Below are 12,955 nucleotides of genomic sequence, written 5' to 3' on the forward strand. Positions count from 1 at the left end.
TCTTTCTTCTCCAGATGTGTCCAGTGGTGTTGTCCTGTCCTGAGCACACTGGACATGATGTACCCACGGTGGAGGCACCAGACACTTGGTGATCTGATTTAAATTAACAACAAATTAGACTTTTCCTGCTCAGTCCCTCTCTCTCCCTAACCCACTCCCTAGTCCCTTCAGTCATGTAAACACTGTCCACATCCGTTTTAGAGGGCCTTTTAGGCTTAACAGCAACATTTATGGGAAATCATCTCAAGTCAACTTGGCTCAAAATGCCATGAACTTTTCCTTAGCTTGTAGCAAGTTCCCTATTCTGTTCAGTTTTTCCTGTACCTGGCGGTGTGCACATGGACCTGGAGGTCTGCATATGGACATGTGACTGGCGGTGTGCACATGGACATGTACCTGGCGGTGTGCACATGGACATGTACCTGGCGGTGTGCACATGTACATGTACCTGGCAGTGTGCACATGGACATGTACCTGGCGGTGTGCACTTGGACATGTACCTGGCGGTGTGCACATGGACATGTAGCTGGCGGTGTGCACATGTACCTGGCGCTGTGCACATGTACATGTACCTGGCAGTGTGCACATGGACATGTACCTGGAGGTGTGCACATGGACATGTAGCTGGCGGTGTGCACATGGACATGTACCTGGCGGTGTGCACATGGACATGTACCTGGCGGTGTGCACATGGACATGTACCTGGCGGTGTGCACATGGACATGTACCTGGCGGTGTGCACATGGACATGTACCTGGAGGTGTGCACATAGACATGGTCCATTGTTTTGTTTACAATTCTGACTGAAGCTCCAGCAGGATTGTGCTATAAGAAGTACAGTGGAAATAAAGTATAGTGGAAAATAAACAAAGGCAGAGAAAGAGGACAGTATTGGGGCAGTTGCTCCTATGAGTATTCAGACGATATCAGTTCAACAAAGCCTCTAAGAATGTTGCTCTATCCTACCTCATTGTCAGCATATTCCCCTGTAAACATCTCAGCACCGCTATTAGTCTCATAATCAGATACCGTAGTAGACAGAGGAGGCTTCAGGCAAGTGCATGAATCTGGAATGCAGCAGAATGGGACTGAGATAGCTGGAGGAGACCTTGGTCTGGAGAATGCACAAAAACTGTGTGTGTGTGTGTGTGGGGGGGGGGTGATAATGACCTGCTTAGCAGAGATATCGTCAAGTGGTGGGAGTCCACAATCCCTCCAAAAATCAACCACCTCACTATAACACATTTCAGCTCTACTCCCTGGGAGCACTTGGGCCTTGCACTCAAAGTTCAGACACTTCGAGATCAGAGACCACAGATAGCCTTTGCCTTGTAAACCTTGTGAAGACTTGTCACTGCTAGCTTCACATTTCTCCAGCCTGTATCTCTGAGGAACAGCCATCTTTTCAAAGCAGAGCAGAAGAGGTGCAAGTGTGGTACAGATGGTATAATAGAGGTGCCATTACATTTTCAGGACCTGCCATTATCAGTGCAGATCCATGTGTTTAAATTGTATGGCAGCCAACAGTTTGTCCACGCTGTTCATGGAATTGTTCGATGCCAATGCCCCAATTATGGGAAAAACTAAAACATGTTCAGAAATATTCCTGGATGTTCTGGAACAATGGGGGAGTATTTAAAGACCATTAGCAGTGAGATACAGGGACATGAGCAGACCAGACCAGACTAGAGTAGTATGCTGGGCTTGGAGTTTGGAGGTAGTACAGATCGACCAGAAGCCTTGGCGTAATCAAGAGAGTCTAACTGCTGTCAACTGAGGAAATGCAGATTATAATCAATGACCACGTTTACATTATATATATATATATATATATATATATATATATATATATATATATATATATATATATATATATATATATATATATATATATATATATAATATATATATATATATATATATATAATATATATATATATATATATATATTTATATACAGTGGGGCAAAAAAGTATTTAGTCAGCCACGAATTGTGCAAGTTCTCCCACTTAAAAAGATGAGAGGCCTGTAATTTTCATCATAGGTACACTTCAACTTTGACAGACAAAATGAGAAAAAAAAATATCCAGAAAATCACATTGGTGGATTTTTAATGAATTTATTTGCAAATTATGGTGGAAAATAAGTGTTTGGTCAATAACAAAAGTTTATCTCAATACTTTGTCATATACCCTTTGTTGGCAATGACAGAGGACAAACGTTTTCTGTAAGTCTTCACAAGGTTTTTATACACTGTTGCTGGTATTTTGGCCCATTCCTCCATGCATATCTAGAACAGTGATGTTTTGGGGCTGTTGCTGGGCAACATGGACTTTCAACTCCCTCCAAAGATTTTCTTTGGGGTTGAGATCTGGAGACTGGCTAGGCCACTCCACGACCTTGAAATGCTTCTTACAAAGCCACTCCTTCGTTGCCTGGGCGGTGTGTTTGGGATCATTGTCATGCTGAAAGACCCAGCCACGTTTCATCTTCAATGCCCTTGCTGATGGAAGGAGGGTTTCACTCAAAATCTCACGATACATGGCCCCATTCATTCTTTCCTTTACACAGATCAGTCGTTCTGGTCCCTTTGCAGAGAAACAGCCCCAAAGCTTGATGTTTCCACCCCCATGCTTCACAGTAGGTATGGTGTTCTTTGGATGCAACTCATCATTCTTTGTCCTCCAAACACGACAAGTTGAGTTTTTACCAAAAAGTTATATTTTGTTTTGATCTGACCATATGACATTCTCCCAATCTTCGTCTGGATCATCCAAATGCTCTCTAGCAAACTTCAGACGGGCCTGGACATGTACTGGCTTAAGCAGGGGGACACGTTTGGCACCGCAGGATTTGAGTCCCTGGCGGCGTAGTGTGTTACTGATGGTAGGTTTTGTTACTTTGGTCCCAGCTCTCTGCAGGTCATTCACTAGGTCCCCCCGTGTGGCTCTGGGATTTTTGCTCACTGTTCTTGTGATTATTTTGACCCCACGGGGTGAGATCTTGCGTGGAGCCCCAGATCGAGGGAGATTATCAGTGGTCTTGTATGTCTTCCATTCCCTAATAATTGCTCCCAGTTCATTTCTTCAAACCAAGCTGCTTATCTATTGCAGATTCAGTCTTCCCAGCATGGTGCAGGTCTACAATTTTGTTTCTGGTGTCCTTTGACAGCTCTTTGGTCTTGGCCATAGTGGAGTTTGGAGTGTGACTGTTTGAGGTTGTGGACAGGTGTCTTTTATACTGATAACAAGTTCAAACAGGTGCCATTAATAAAGGTAACGAGTGGAGGACAGAGGAGCCTCTTAAAGAAGAAATTACAGGTCTGTGAGAGCCAGAAATCTTGCTTGTTTGTAGGTGACCAAATACTTATTTTCCACCATAATTTGCAAATAAATTCATTAAAAATCCTACAATGTGATTTTCTGGATTTTTTTCCCTCATTTTGTCTGTCATAGTTGAAGTGTACGTACCTATGATGAAAATTACAGGCCTCTCATCTTTTAAGTGGGAGAACTTGCACAATTGGTGGCTGACTAAATACTTTTTTTGCCCCACTGTATACAGTGCCTTGCAAAAGTATTCGGCCCCCTTGAACTTTGCGACCTTTTGCCACATTTCAGGCTTCAAACATAAAGATATAAAACTGTATTTTTTGTGAAGAATCAACAACAAGTGGGACACAAACAGGGGGTGGAACAACATTTAATGGATATTTCAAACTTTTTTAACAAATCAAAAACTGAAAAATTGGGCGTGCAATATTATTCAGCCCCCTTAAGTTAATACTTTGTAGCACCACCCTTTGCTGCGATTACAGCTGTAAGTCGCTTGGGGTGTGTCTCTATCAGTTTTGCACATCGAGAGACTGAAAATTTTTCCCATTCCTCCTTGCAAAACAGCTCGAGCTCAGTGAGGTTGGATGGAGAGCATTTGTGAACAGCAGTTTTCAGTTCTTTCCACAGATTCTCGATTGGATTCAGGTCTGGACATTGACTTGGCCATTCTAACACCTGGATATGTTTATTTTTGAACCATTCCATTGTAGATTTTGCTTTATGTTTTGGATCATTGTCTTGTTGGAAGACAAATCTCCGTCCCAGTCTCAGGTCTTTTGCAGACTCCATCAGGTTTTCTTCCAGAATGGTCCTGTATTTGGCTCCATCCATCTTCCCATCAATTTTAACAATCTTCCCTGTCCCTGCTGAAGAAAAGCAGGCCCAAACCATGATGCTGCCACCACCATGTTTGACAGTGGAGATGGTGTGTTCAGGGTGATGAGCTGTGTTGCTTTTACGCCAAACATAACGTTTTGCATTGTTGCCAAAAAGTTCAATTTTGGTTTCATCTGACCAGAGCACCTTCTTCCACATGTTTGGTGTGTCTCCCAGGTGGCTTGTGGCAAACTTTAAACAACACTTTTTATGGATATCTTTAAGAAATGGCTTTCTTCTTGCCACTCTTCCATAAAGGCCAGATTTGTGCAATATACGACTGATTGTTGTCCTATGGACAGAGTCTCCCACCTCAGCTGTAGATCTCTGCAGTTCATCCAGAGTGATCATGGGCTTCTTGGCTGCATCTCTGATCAGTCTTCTCCTTGAATGAGCTGAAAGTTTAGAGGGACGGCCAGGTCTTGGTAGATTTGCAGTGGTCTGATACTCCTTCCATTTCAATATTATCGCTTGCACAGTGCTCCTTGGGATGTTTAAAGCTTGGGAAATCTTTTTGTATCCAAATCCGGCTTTAAACTTCTTCACAACAGCATCTCGGACCTGCCTGGTGTGTTCCTTGTTCTTCATGATGCTCTCTGCGCTTTTAACGGACCTCTGAGACTATCACAGTGCAGGTGCATTTATACGGAGACTTGATACACACAGGTGGATTGTATTTATCATCATTAGTAATTTAGGTCAACATTGGATCATTCAGAGATCCTCACTGAACTTCTGGAGAGAGTTTGCTGCACTGAAAGTAAAGGGGCTGAATAATTTTGCACGCCCAATATTTCAGTTTTTGATTTGTTAAAAAAGTTTGAAATATCCAATAAATGTCGTTCCACTTCATGATTGTGTCTCACTTGTTGTTGATTCTTCAATAAAAAATACAGTTTTATATCTTTATGTTTGAAGCCTGAAATGTGGCAAAAGGTCGCAAAGTTCAAGGGGGCCGAATACTTTCGCAAGGCACTGTATATATGAGAGAGAGAGAGAGAGAGAGAGAGAGAGACTGTATGTTTTATTGTCACATACACATAGTAGTACGGTTAAGAACCTTGCTGAAGGTTACTGGCCCAATGCTGTGACCACTAGGCTACCTGCAGCCCTACATGCACACCAATATCCCTGTTTTTGAGTTGACTCATATAAACATCATATCCGTTTACAGTAAACCAAATAAGCTCCTATCCTGGTTTTAAGAAACCCAGATAAGATGCCTGGGATATGCTGATCTTAGACAGGATACTGTGGCATGTAAACATCTTATCCCGTTTACTGTTGTTTAAACAGTCTGCGCAGACTCAGTTTCACATAGTATCAGCTTTGAAGTTCAGATGGGACAAGTTGGGATACAAGTCTGGACACTGACTGTAGTCCTCACAAGTAGCCTATTATAATATTAAATCATGCAGAATTACTTGTTTCTTGCGGTGAAATGATAGACTGTCTCTGGAACAGAAATATAATTGTTTTCTTTAATCTTGAGAAAATATGAATGCGCGCTTAGGTACCTGTTGTGCAGCTGAAACATGCAATTTCTTTCTGTGACATAAAAGCTGACAAAATGTCACTTTCAACCATAACAAATATGCTTCCAAGGTGAAATGAATTACTGTCGGAATCATGTAGGATTGTTTTCACAGCTTTTAATTTCCTTAAAACAAGTCAACAAACTCCCCGGTCCATAAATGTCTTTGCTCCGCGAGAGAAGCAGAAATGAAAGAGAACGCTAGCAATATCAACTAGATTGTTGATAAAACGTTCATTCTATCGATGTATGACATCATTCTGGTGAGCAATTATTTTTTTAGTGTTCTAGAGCATCAAGGAATGACAGAATAGAAGCTGCGTGTATATAATTATAGACTAACAAAGTTGACTAACGAATAGCCTTCCTGATGTCGGAAATTATAAGCAGAAAAATATCTAAATGAGGGGTACAAACTTTTGGCTAAATTAGCAATATTCTGTTCATTTATGGATACAGGGATACTCGTGGGTGGGAAATCAAAGGTGCATGTAAACAGCTTCTCCTGAATAAATCAAATCAAAGTTTATTTGTCTCCTACACAGATTGCAGATGTTAAAGCTGGTGCAGCAAAATGTTTTTGTTCCTAGCTCCAGCAGTGCAATAAACAGTAAATACTAATACACAAATAAGAACAAAAGAAGAACAAACAAGAGATTAATAAATATAAGAAAAATAAGACCTTCACCAGGATATGAGCTATTATCCGAATACAGTGCGAATGTTAACATTGTCAGAGTGCTTGTGGTTCAAGATCTGGAATCTTCAGAAACACCATGGAACACTCCAATCTGATATCTTGTTCACTTTTAGTAAATCTAACGAGTTCAGGTGCTGGACAGATACACATTTTAAAAAGTCTTCAACTCCCACAGTAGTTTATTGAGACACACAAAACAGACAATATTTCGACCCCACTGGTATCTTTTTCATGTTCACTTTTAGGTTTTTACATAACTACACTTTGCAGTCTTCTGCCTCTCTCTTTAAAGGGAATATAGAGGTAATATGGGATCTACCAAATCTGGACAGTAATATTTTATTTTCTTGCCCATGGCTGTTCTATATAGTTATTTTGGCCAAGCTGTTGTGATTAAGATGATTCATAGTTTGGCTATTTATTCTTATCAGAGAGAATAGCCCTAATTTTTCCTCTTATCTTTTCTGAGTGCAGGAACAGCGTCACGAGTTTAAGTTGCAATAGGAAATGCCAATATTTGACTTTGGTCCAGCTGAATGACTCTTGTTGAAAGGAAAACATGTGGGCCTAACCTTTGGATAGCATTGAGGTACCGTAGTCCTTCATTTTTTACCATTTTATACAGAGTGCGAATTACGGAGGATGAATGAAACATGAGCTCCTCTAAAGGCAACAAAAGTTCACCTTTGGGAGGGTCCTTAAGTATTTATAATTTGACGAGATGCACGCCAACAGCAAGATGCATCAATCTCACCGGAGAAAGCATCCAAGCGAGCAAAACAGCGCCTGTCATACTATTTTTGGCCAGACAGCATCATATACTGAGACAGAGGGCCGCAGTTTCGCTCGCTCGGATGCTTTCTCCGGTGACTTAGATTCAACCACTTGCGAATTGAAAAATGATGAAACCTTATTGAAACATTATTTCATATGATTTTTCTTTTTTTATTGTTCACATTTTTGGGGAAGTATGGCTTTCATTGGCATCCATGAATACACACCACTGTAGTAGGCCTAATGACAATTGCTGAATGTCACTATGGTATTTTTAACAGATGTCTCTTTACTTTTATGAAAATGACCTGTGCACAGTGCACTGTTTGGATGCTGGAATTATTTTAGAGTGAACGAACTTACGCTGCCACAGTTAGTCTACTTTTTGAAGTGATTTGTTTGAGAATCAGATTTAAACATCATTACTGGGTGTGTTCATGCCTCATTAAAATGTAATGCATTTTTGTCTTTACTATTAGGCAATTTAAAAAAATGTTGCGTGCACAAGGCTCCCAAGGATGTCACGGTATAATTCGCACTCTGATGTCATATATGTAAAAAGCAGTGATGGGGTCAATTCGGAATTTAATTAAATTCAAACAATGAATTTGAATTGACCACACCCCACAGGAAGCAGAATTTGAATAGAATTTGATTTGAATTCAAAGCCATTCAATGCAACTCAACTGAGACGTGAACATGAAAGTCTCATTTATTTGGGGTGTGGCCAATTCAAATTCAAGAATTCAATACAGAATTGACCCTAACACAGGAAGCCCTTTAGACTCGTACCCGTATACTGATTGAAAATGGTAGACTTGGACACTGATAAGCACCTGAATTGTAACGGAGTGGCTGTACAGTAATATGCTATACATGACATCAGAGCTCAGGGTCTCTGTATGGGTTTTAACTGACAACCATTCTGAACTTGAGCACCGCTCATGAATAAAGTGTTGTATCTGCAAGAATTCACCTTACCTCTGTCCCAGACTGGTCTTCCCTGTCTGCTTGACCCTGCTGAGACCCCTGTCACCATCTAATCCTCCTAAAATGAGGCATGAGAAAGAATTACCTTAGTGTACATTTATTCATTATATTATCCAAGAATGAAGTCAATGGTTCAATAATTTAAATAACCATTATTGTCACGATCGTCTGAATGAATGGACCAAGGCGCAGCGTACTTAGAGTTCCACATGTTTAATAAATATGCAACTCAACAAAAACAATACAGAAGGAAACGTGACGTTCTGGGCTGCTCACAGGCAGCTACACAAAATCAAGATCCCACAAACAACAGGTGGGAAAAGGCTGCCTAAATATGATCCCCAATCAGAGACAACAATAGACAAGTGCCTCGGATTGGGAACCATACCAGGCCAACAAAGAAATAGAAAACATAAATTGTCCACCCTAGTCACAACCTGACCTAACCAAATAGAGAATTAAAAGGATCTCTAAGGTCAGGGCGTGACAATTATTCCCAGATTCCAGACTGTAGCTTTAAACCGCTGTCCTGTAGCTACTAGGTCTACCCATCAATTCAAGATGGAACTTTGTGTCATTCACTGAATCTACTGCAAAATTCACCTGAGCTCCATAGACTGGTCTTTCACCATCTGATACCCTGCTAAGACATGATGAGCATGTTGTGTACTGACCGCACTAGAGGGCTGCATTCCCGCGGGATGCATCTGCGGGTCCCCACAGAGATCAGGGCGGCGCGGCCAGCATTTTTCACGCTGCAGGCGGGAGCAGGCGGTCCGACAGACGCCTTTGGGATGAAAATATTTTTGTTGTCCCACAGATTATTTTGATACAGTCCTCTTTCTGCGTGGTATGCGTTAGCCTACCTATTGTATTGAAAGCACATATTTTTTGCATTATTCACACGCAGCTTCAACTTCAGTAGACTTGACCTAGTTGGGTGTGAGAGTTCAAGTGTGCCTAGTGTGTGTGGTCTCATAGAAATAGAGTAGGCTTCCTCCATGGGTGGTGAATCACGTGGCAGTTAACGAATATGAAATCAACTTAAATATGGAAATAAATATTGATAATGAAAAGAAGTGAGTCGAAGTGCAATGAATAAATGTAATCATCTTTGAAAATGATTTATTTGTCTCTGCCTGTAAATCGTCTTCCTGAAAGGTAAGCTATATCCTATAGAACTATGCAAAACATAGCAAGTGTTGCTGTCATCATTCTTGCTGCTTCCACTACAGTAGCCATACCTGCGAGCTCTGGTGCACGTGTGGTCTCAATTAAATAGAGTAGCATGGGGCAGTCATCTTTCCAAGGAAATGTACTTCCTAAATAGGCCTATGATTAGGCTATAGTTTACTACATTTCCTAGAGATAGGTCTAAATATTTGAATACCCATATTTCTCAGTCTGAAAATCTTCCCAGTCCTAAAAGGTAGACTATAAAAATAGCTCAAGAGAAAGTACAAGTCTCAAACTTGTAAAAGTGCTGTCTTCAAACTGCATTTAAGATATTGACTGATATAGCCAGGTAATACAATGTAAGGGCCATTTGAGAATCTCTGGTAATTTAACCTATTTCTAAAGTTTCTTATGTTGTGCATTTGATATTTCCTATCGGGCGCAAAATTGCTGGGACCATGGCTTGCAAGTGAGCTGTGTCACATATGCCTAAAATAACATTGCGGGACTGCGGTTGGGTTTGGGATCAGTTCTTGCGGTAGCGAGTTGGAGTCGGACAGAAAGCCAGCAGGTGCGGGCAGGAGCGAGATGATAAAGATCGGTCCTACACAGACCTCTACTGTGCACCATGACAGTGAAGCCTGTAACTTTAGAGCTGTTTATTACTGTGTCAGTGTGAAAAATTGAGAATTAGCTTGGGAAACTGACAGATCAATAGCGTTACATTGACAAACTGACTAATACAACTCACATTGCACTGGCAAAACGTCAGAATATCAATCTTCAATTGTTTGGCTGATGATTTCATTGTTTGATTCAGGTCTAGTTTGTTTGAGGAAAAAATAATAGCAAATGTAATCCAACTTTTGGCCAGCTTTCTCTCCGACGGTACATCAACTGGTAAAAGCTTGTCAAGTTCATTTTTAAACGTGACAAACAAAGGCTACAAAACATTTCTATACATACAACTGCTGTTTGATAGTGATATGAGGTGGCTATTATTACTATCTGACAGATAACTATAGAGGCTAGAGCTGGCCTGGCTGTGGTAGCTACTCACTAGCATAGCTTTTTCATTCACCTCAGTCGAGAGGGGATGAAACATTAGCTAACGTCACACAGTTGCCTCGTTTTGTATCTCATTCCAATAATAAAACTGGGGGGGACAAAAATGCAATTTTAGATTGTGAGGTGATCTCATCTTCAGTCTAATAATTGTCCCATAGCCTCACAACTGTTCCCTTTTAATTGCCACCATGATTATGCGTTTTCATCTTTTTTTCTGTAAGAACAGATTTAGCCCTATCCATATAGGCCAATTCCCACCAGTCTAAGGGGTTAAGACCTGTCAAAAAGAGACAACCTGCTTCTATAGCAGTGTAACTCCAGCACATATTTTAAATTGGCCTGGCTCTAGAAAGTATCGTTGCCTTGAAATACTGTCAGAATAAATTGGTAGAGAGAGGACTAGATGATGACACTCTTTCTTCATTACTGTCATCATGGGAGGAAGGTGGTGGTGGGGGGGAAGTCAGCCCCCTGTAGAGATGTTGTGTCCTGTAGGCGTGGTGACCCTGGACTCACCCCACCCAGGCTTTGACCCTGCGCTCACTGTGGAATGTGACCCCGGCAGAGGCCATCTTGTGCGTGAGAGGAAAGCAGGGGAATCAATAGTCCAATGCTATGTCCAAATAGTTGTCACCGGCTGGGTGCCTTCCTTAGTAAGGGTTTACTATTAACCTAAAAAGAACCACGTAGATGAAAGTGTCTAGTCCACACCTGTGGGTAATTCACCTTTTTTCCTCTACATTGTCTAGTGTTTGCAGGTCAGTGGTCGTCTGCAGCAAGTAATTATACTATCTGCGTCCGTTGCCCACTAACATAGCCCACTAACCTTTGCTGAGTCACTTTGTCATTGTGCCACATTAAGAGAATGCTTCCTGCCAACCCCTAACAGGCCTGGTTAATGTTTTTATAATTTAGATACAACATAGATCAATGAACCTCACAGAGACAGTTTGGTCCAAGTACTGTATATACACCCTTTATAGATCATTGATGGAACATGGAAGTTACTAGCTAAAGCAGTTACAATGACGTGTACTTTGCTGCTGTATGAAAGTAGGATTCATGATGAATATGTTGCTGATAATGGTTGGCAGTTAGCCTAGCGGTTAACTGTGTTGGGCCAGTAACCGAAAAGTTGCTGGATCGAATCCCCGCGCCGACTGGGTGAAACATCTGTAAGTATGTCCTTGAGCAAGGCATTTAACCCTAATTGTTCCTGTAAGTCGCTCTGCCTAATGACTAAAATGTCAATGTAAAATAATGATGATTATGTCAACAGATGTTAAACCTCTCTGGGATAGGCGGGACGCAAATGTCTCACCTGGCCAATTGCCAGGAAAAATGCAGAGCGCCAATTTTTTTTTAAATGCTATAAAATTCAAACTTTCATTAAATCACACATGTACGATACCAAATTAAAGCTACACTCGTTGTGAATGTCAGATTTCAAAAAGTCTTTTCGGCAAAAGCAGAAGAAGCTATTATCTGATGATAGCACAACAGTAAACAAAGAGGGAGTAGCATATTTCAACCCTGCAGGCGCAACACAAAACACAGAAATAAAATATAAATCATTCCTTACCTTTGATGAGTTTCTTTTGTTGGCACTCTAATATGTCCCACAAACATCACAAATGGTCCTTTTGTTCGATTAATTCCGTCGATATATATCCAAAATGTCCATTTATTTGGCACGTTTGATCAAGAAAAAAAAATGTTTCCAATTTGCGCAACGTCACTACAAAATATTTCAAAAGTTACCTGTAAACTTTGCCAAAACATTTCAAACTACTTTTTTAATACAACTTTAGGTATTTTTAAACGTTAATAATCGATCAAATTGAAGACGGGTCTATCTGTTTTCAATACAGGAGGATCACAAACCAATGCTACTTTTCAAGTCTTGCGCAACTCTCAAACAGTACACATAATGTTACCCTGTTTCATGATGACCGTACTTCTTCATTGCACAAAGGAATAACTTCAACCAGGGGTGGTGGTGACATCCAGTGGAAGCGGTAGGAACTGCAAACAAGTGCCTAAGAAATATAGTTTCCCATTGAGAACTCATTGAACAGACAGTGACCTCAAAAAAAAAATCTGAATGGTTAGTCCTCGGGCTTTGCCTGCTACATAAGTTCTGTTATACTCACAGACATGATTCAAACAGTTTTAGAAACTTCAGAGTATTTTCTATCCCAATCTACTAATAATATGCATATCTTATATTCCTGGCATGAGTAGCAGGAAGTTGAAATTGGGCACGCTATTTATCCAAAAGTGAAAATGCTGCCCCCTATTAACCTGTGTCTATTCCCTCCTCCAGGTATCTGTATCAAGTGTGGGAAAGGTGTGTATGGAGCCAGCCAAGCCTGTCAGGCCATGGGGAATCTGTACCATACCAACTGCTTCACCTGTTGCTCCTGTGGTAGGTGTATATATCCCTCTGTCCTCTACTCCTACTCAGCAGCTGCATCATTGGCTGGCATCACAGATGTCCTG

At 41.0% G+C, this 12,955-nt stretch overlaps 1 protein-coding gene across 1 annotated transcript in view; it reads left to right on the forward strand.

Moving 5' to 3' along the window:
• The window catches only part of LOC135557395 (Wilms tumor protein 1-interacting protein homolog), a 38,423-nt gene that overhangs the window by 8,624 nt on the left and 16,844 nt on the right, over nucleotides 1–12,955 (forward strand). Inside the window, exon 2 of the mRNA XM_064990624.1 lies at nucleotides 12,780–12,881. Within this exon, the coding sequence (XP_064846696.1) occupies nucleotides 12,780–12,881 (102 nt within the window). The remainder of the gene's footprint in view (nucleotides 1–12,779; nucleotides 12,882–12,955) is intronic.

The sequence above is a fragment of the Oncorhynchus masou genome, chromosome 2, assembly GCF_036934945.1.
Source record: "Oncorhynchus masou masou isolate Uvic2021 chromosome 2, UVic_Omas_1.1, whole genome shotgun sequence".
Lineage (NCBI taxonomy): Eukaryota > Metazoa > Chordata > Actinopteri > Salmoniformes > Salmonidae > Oncorhynchus > Oncorhynchus masou.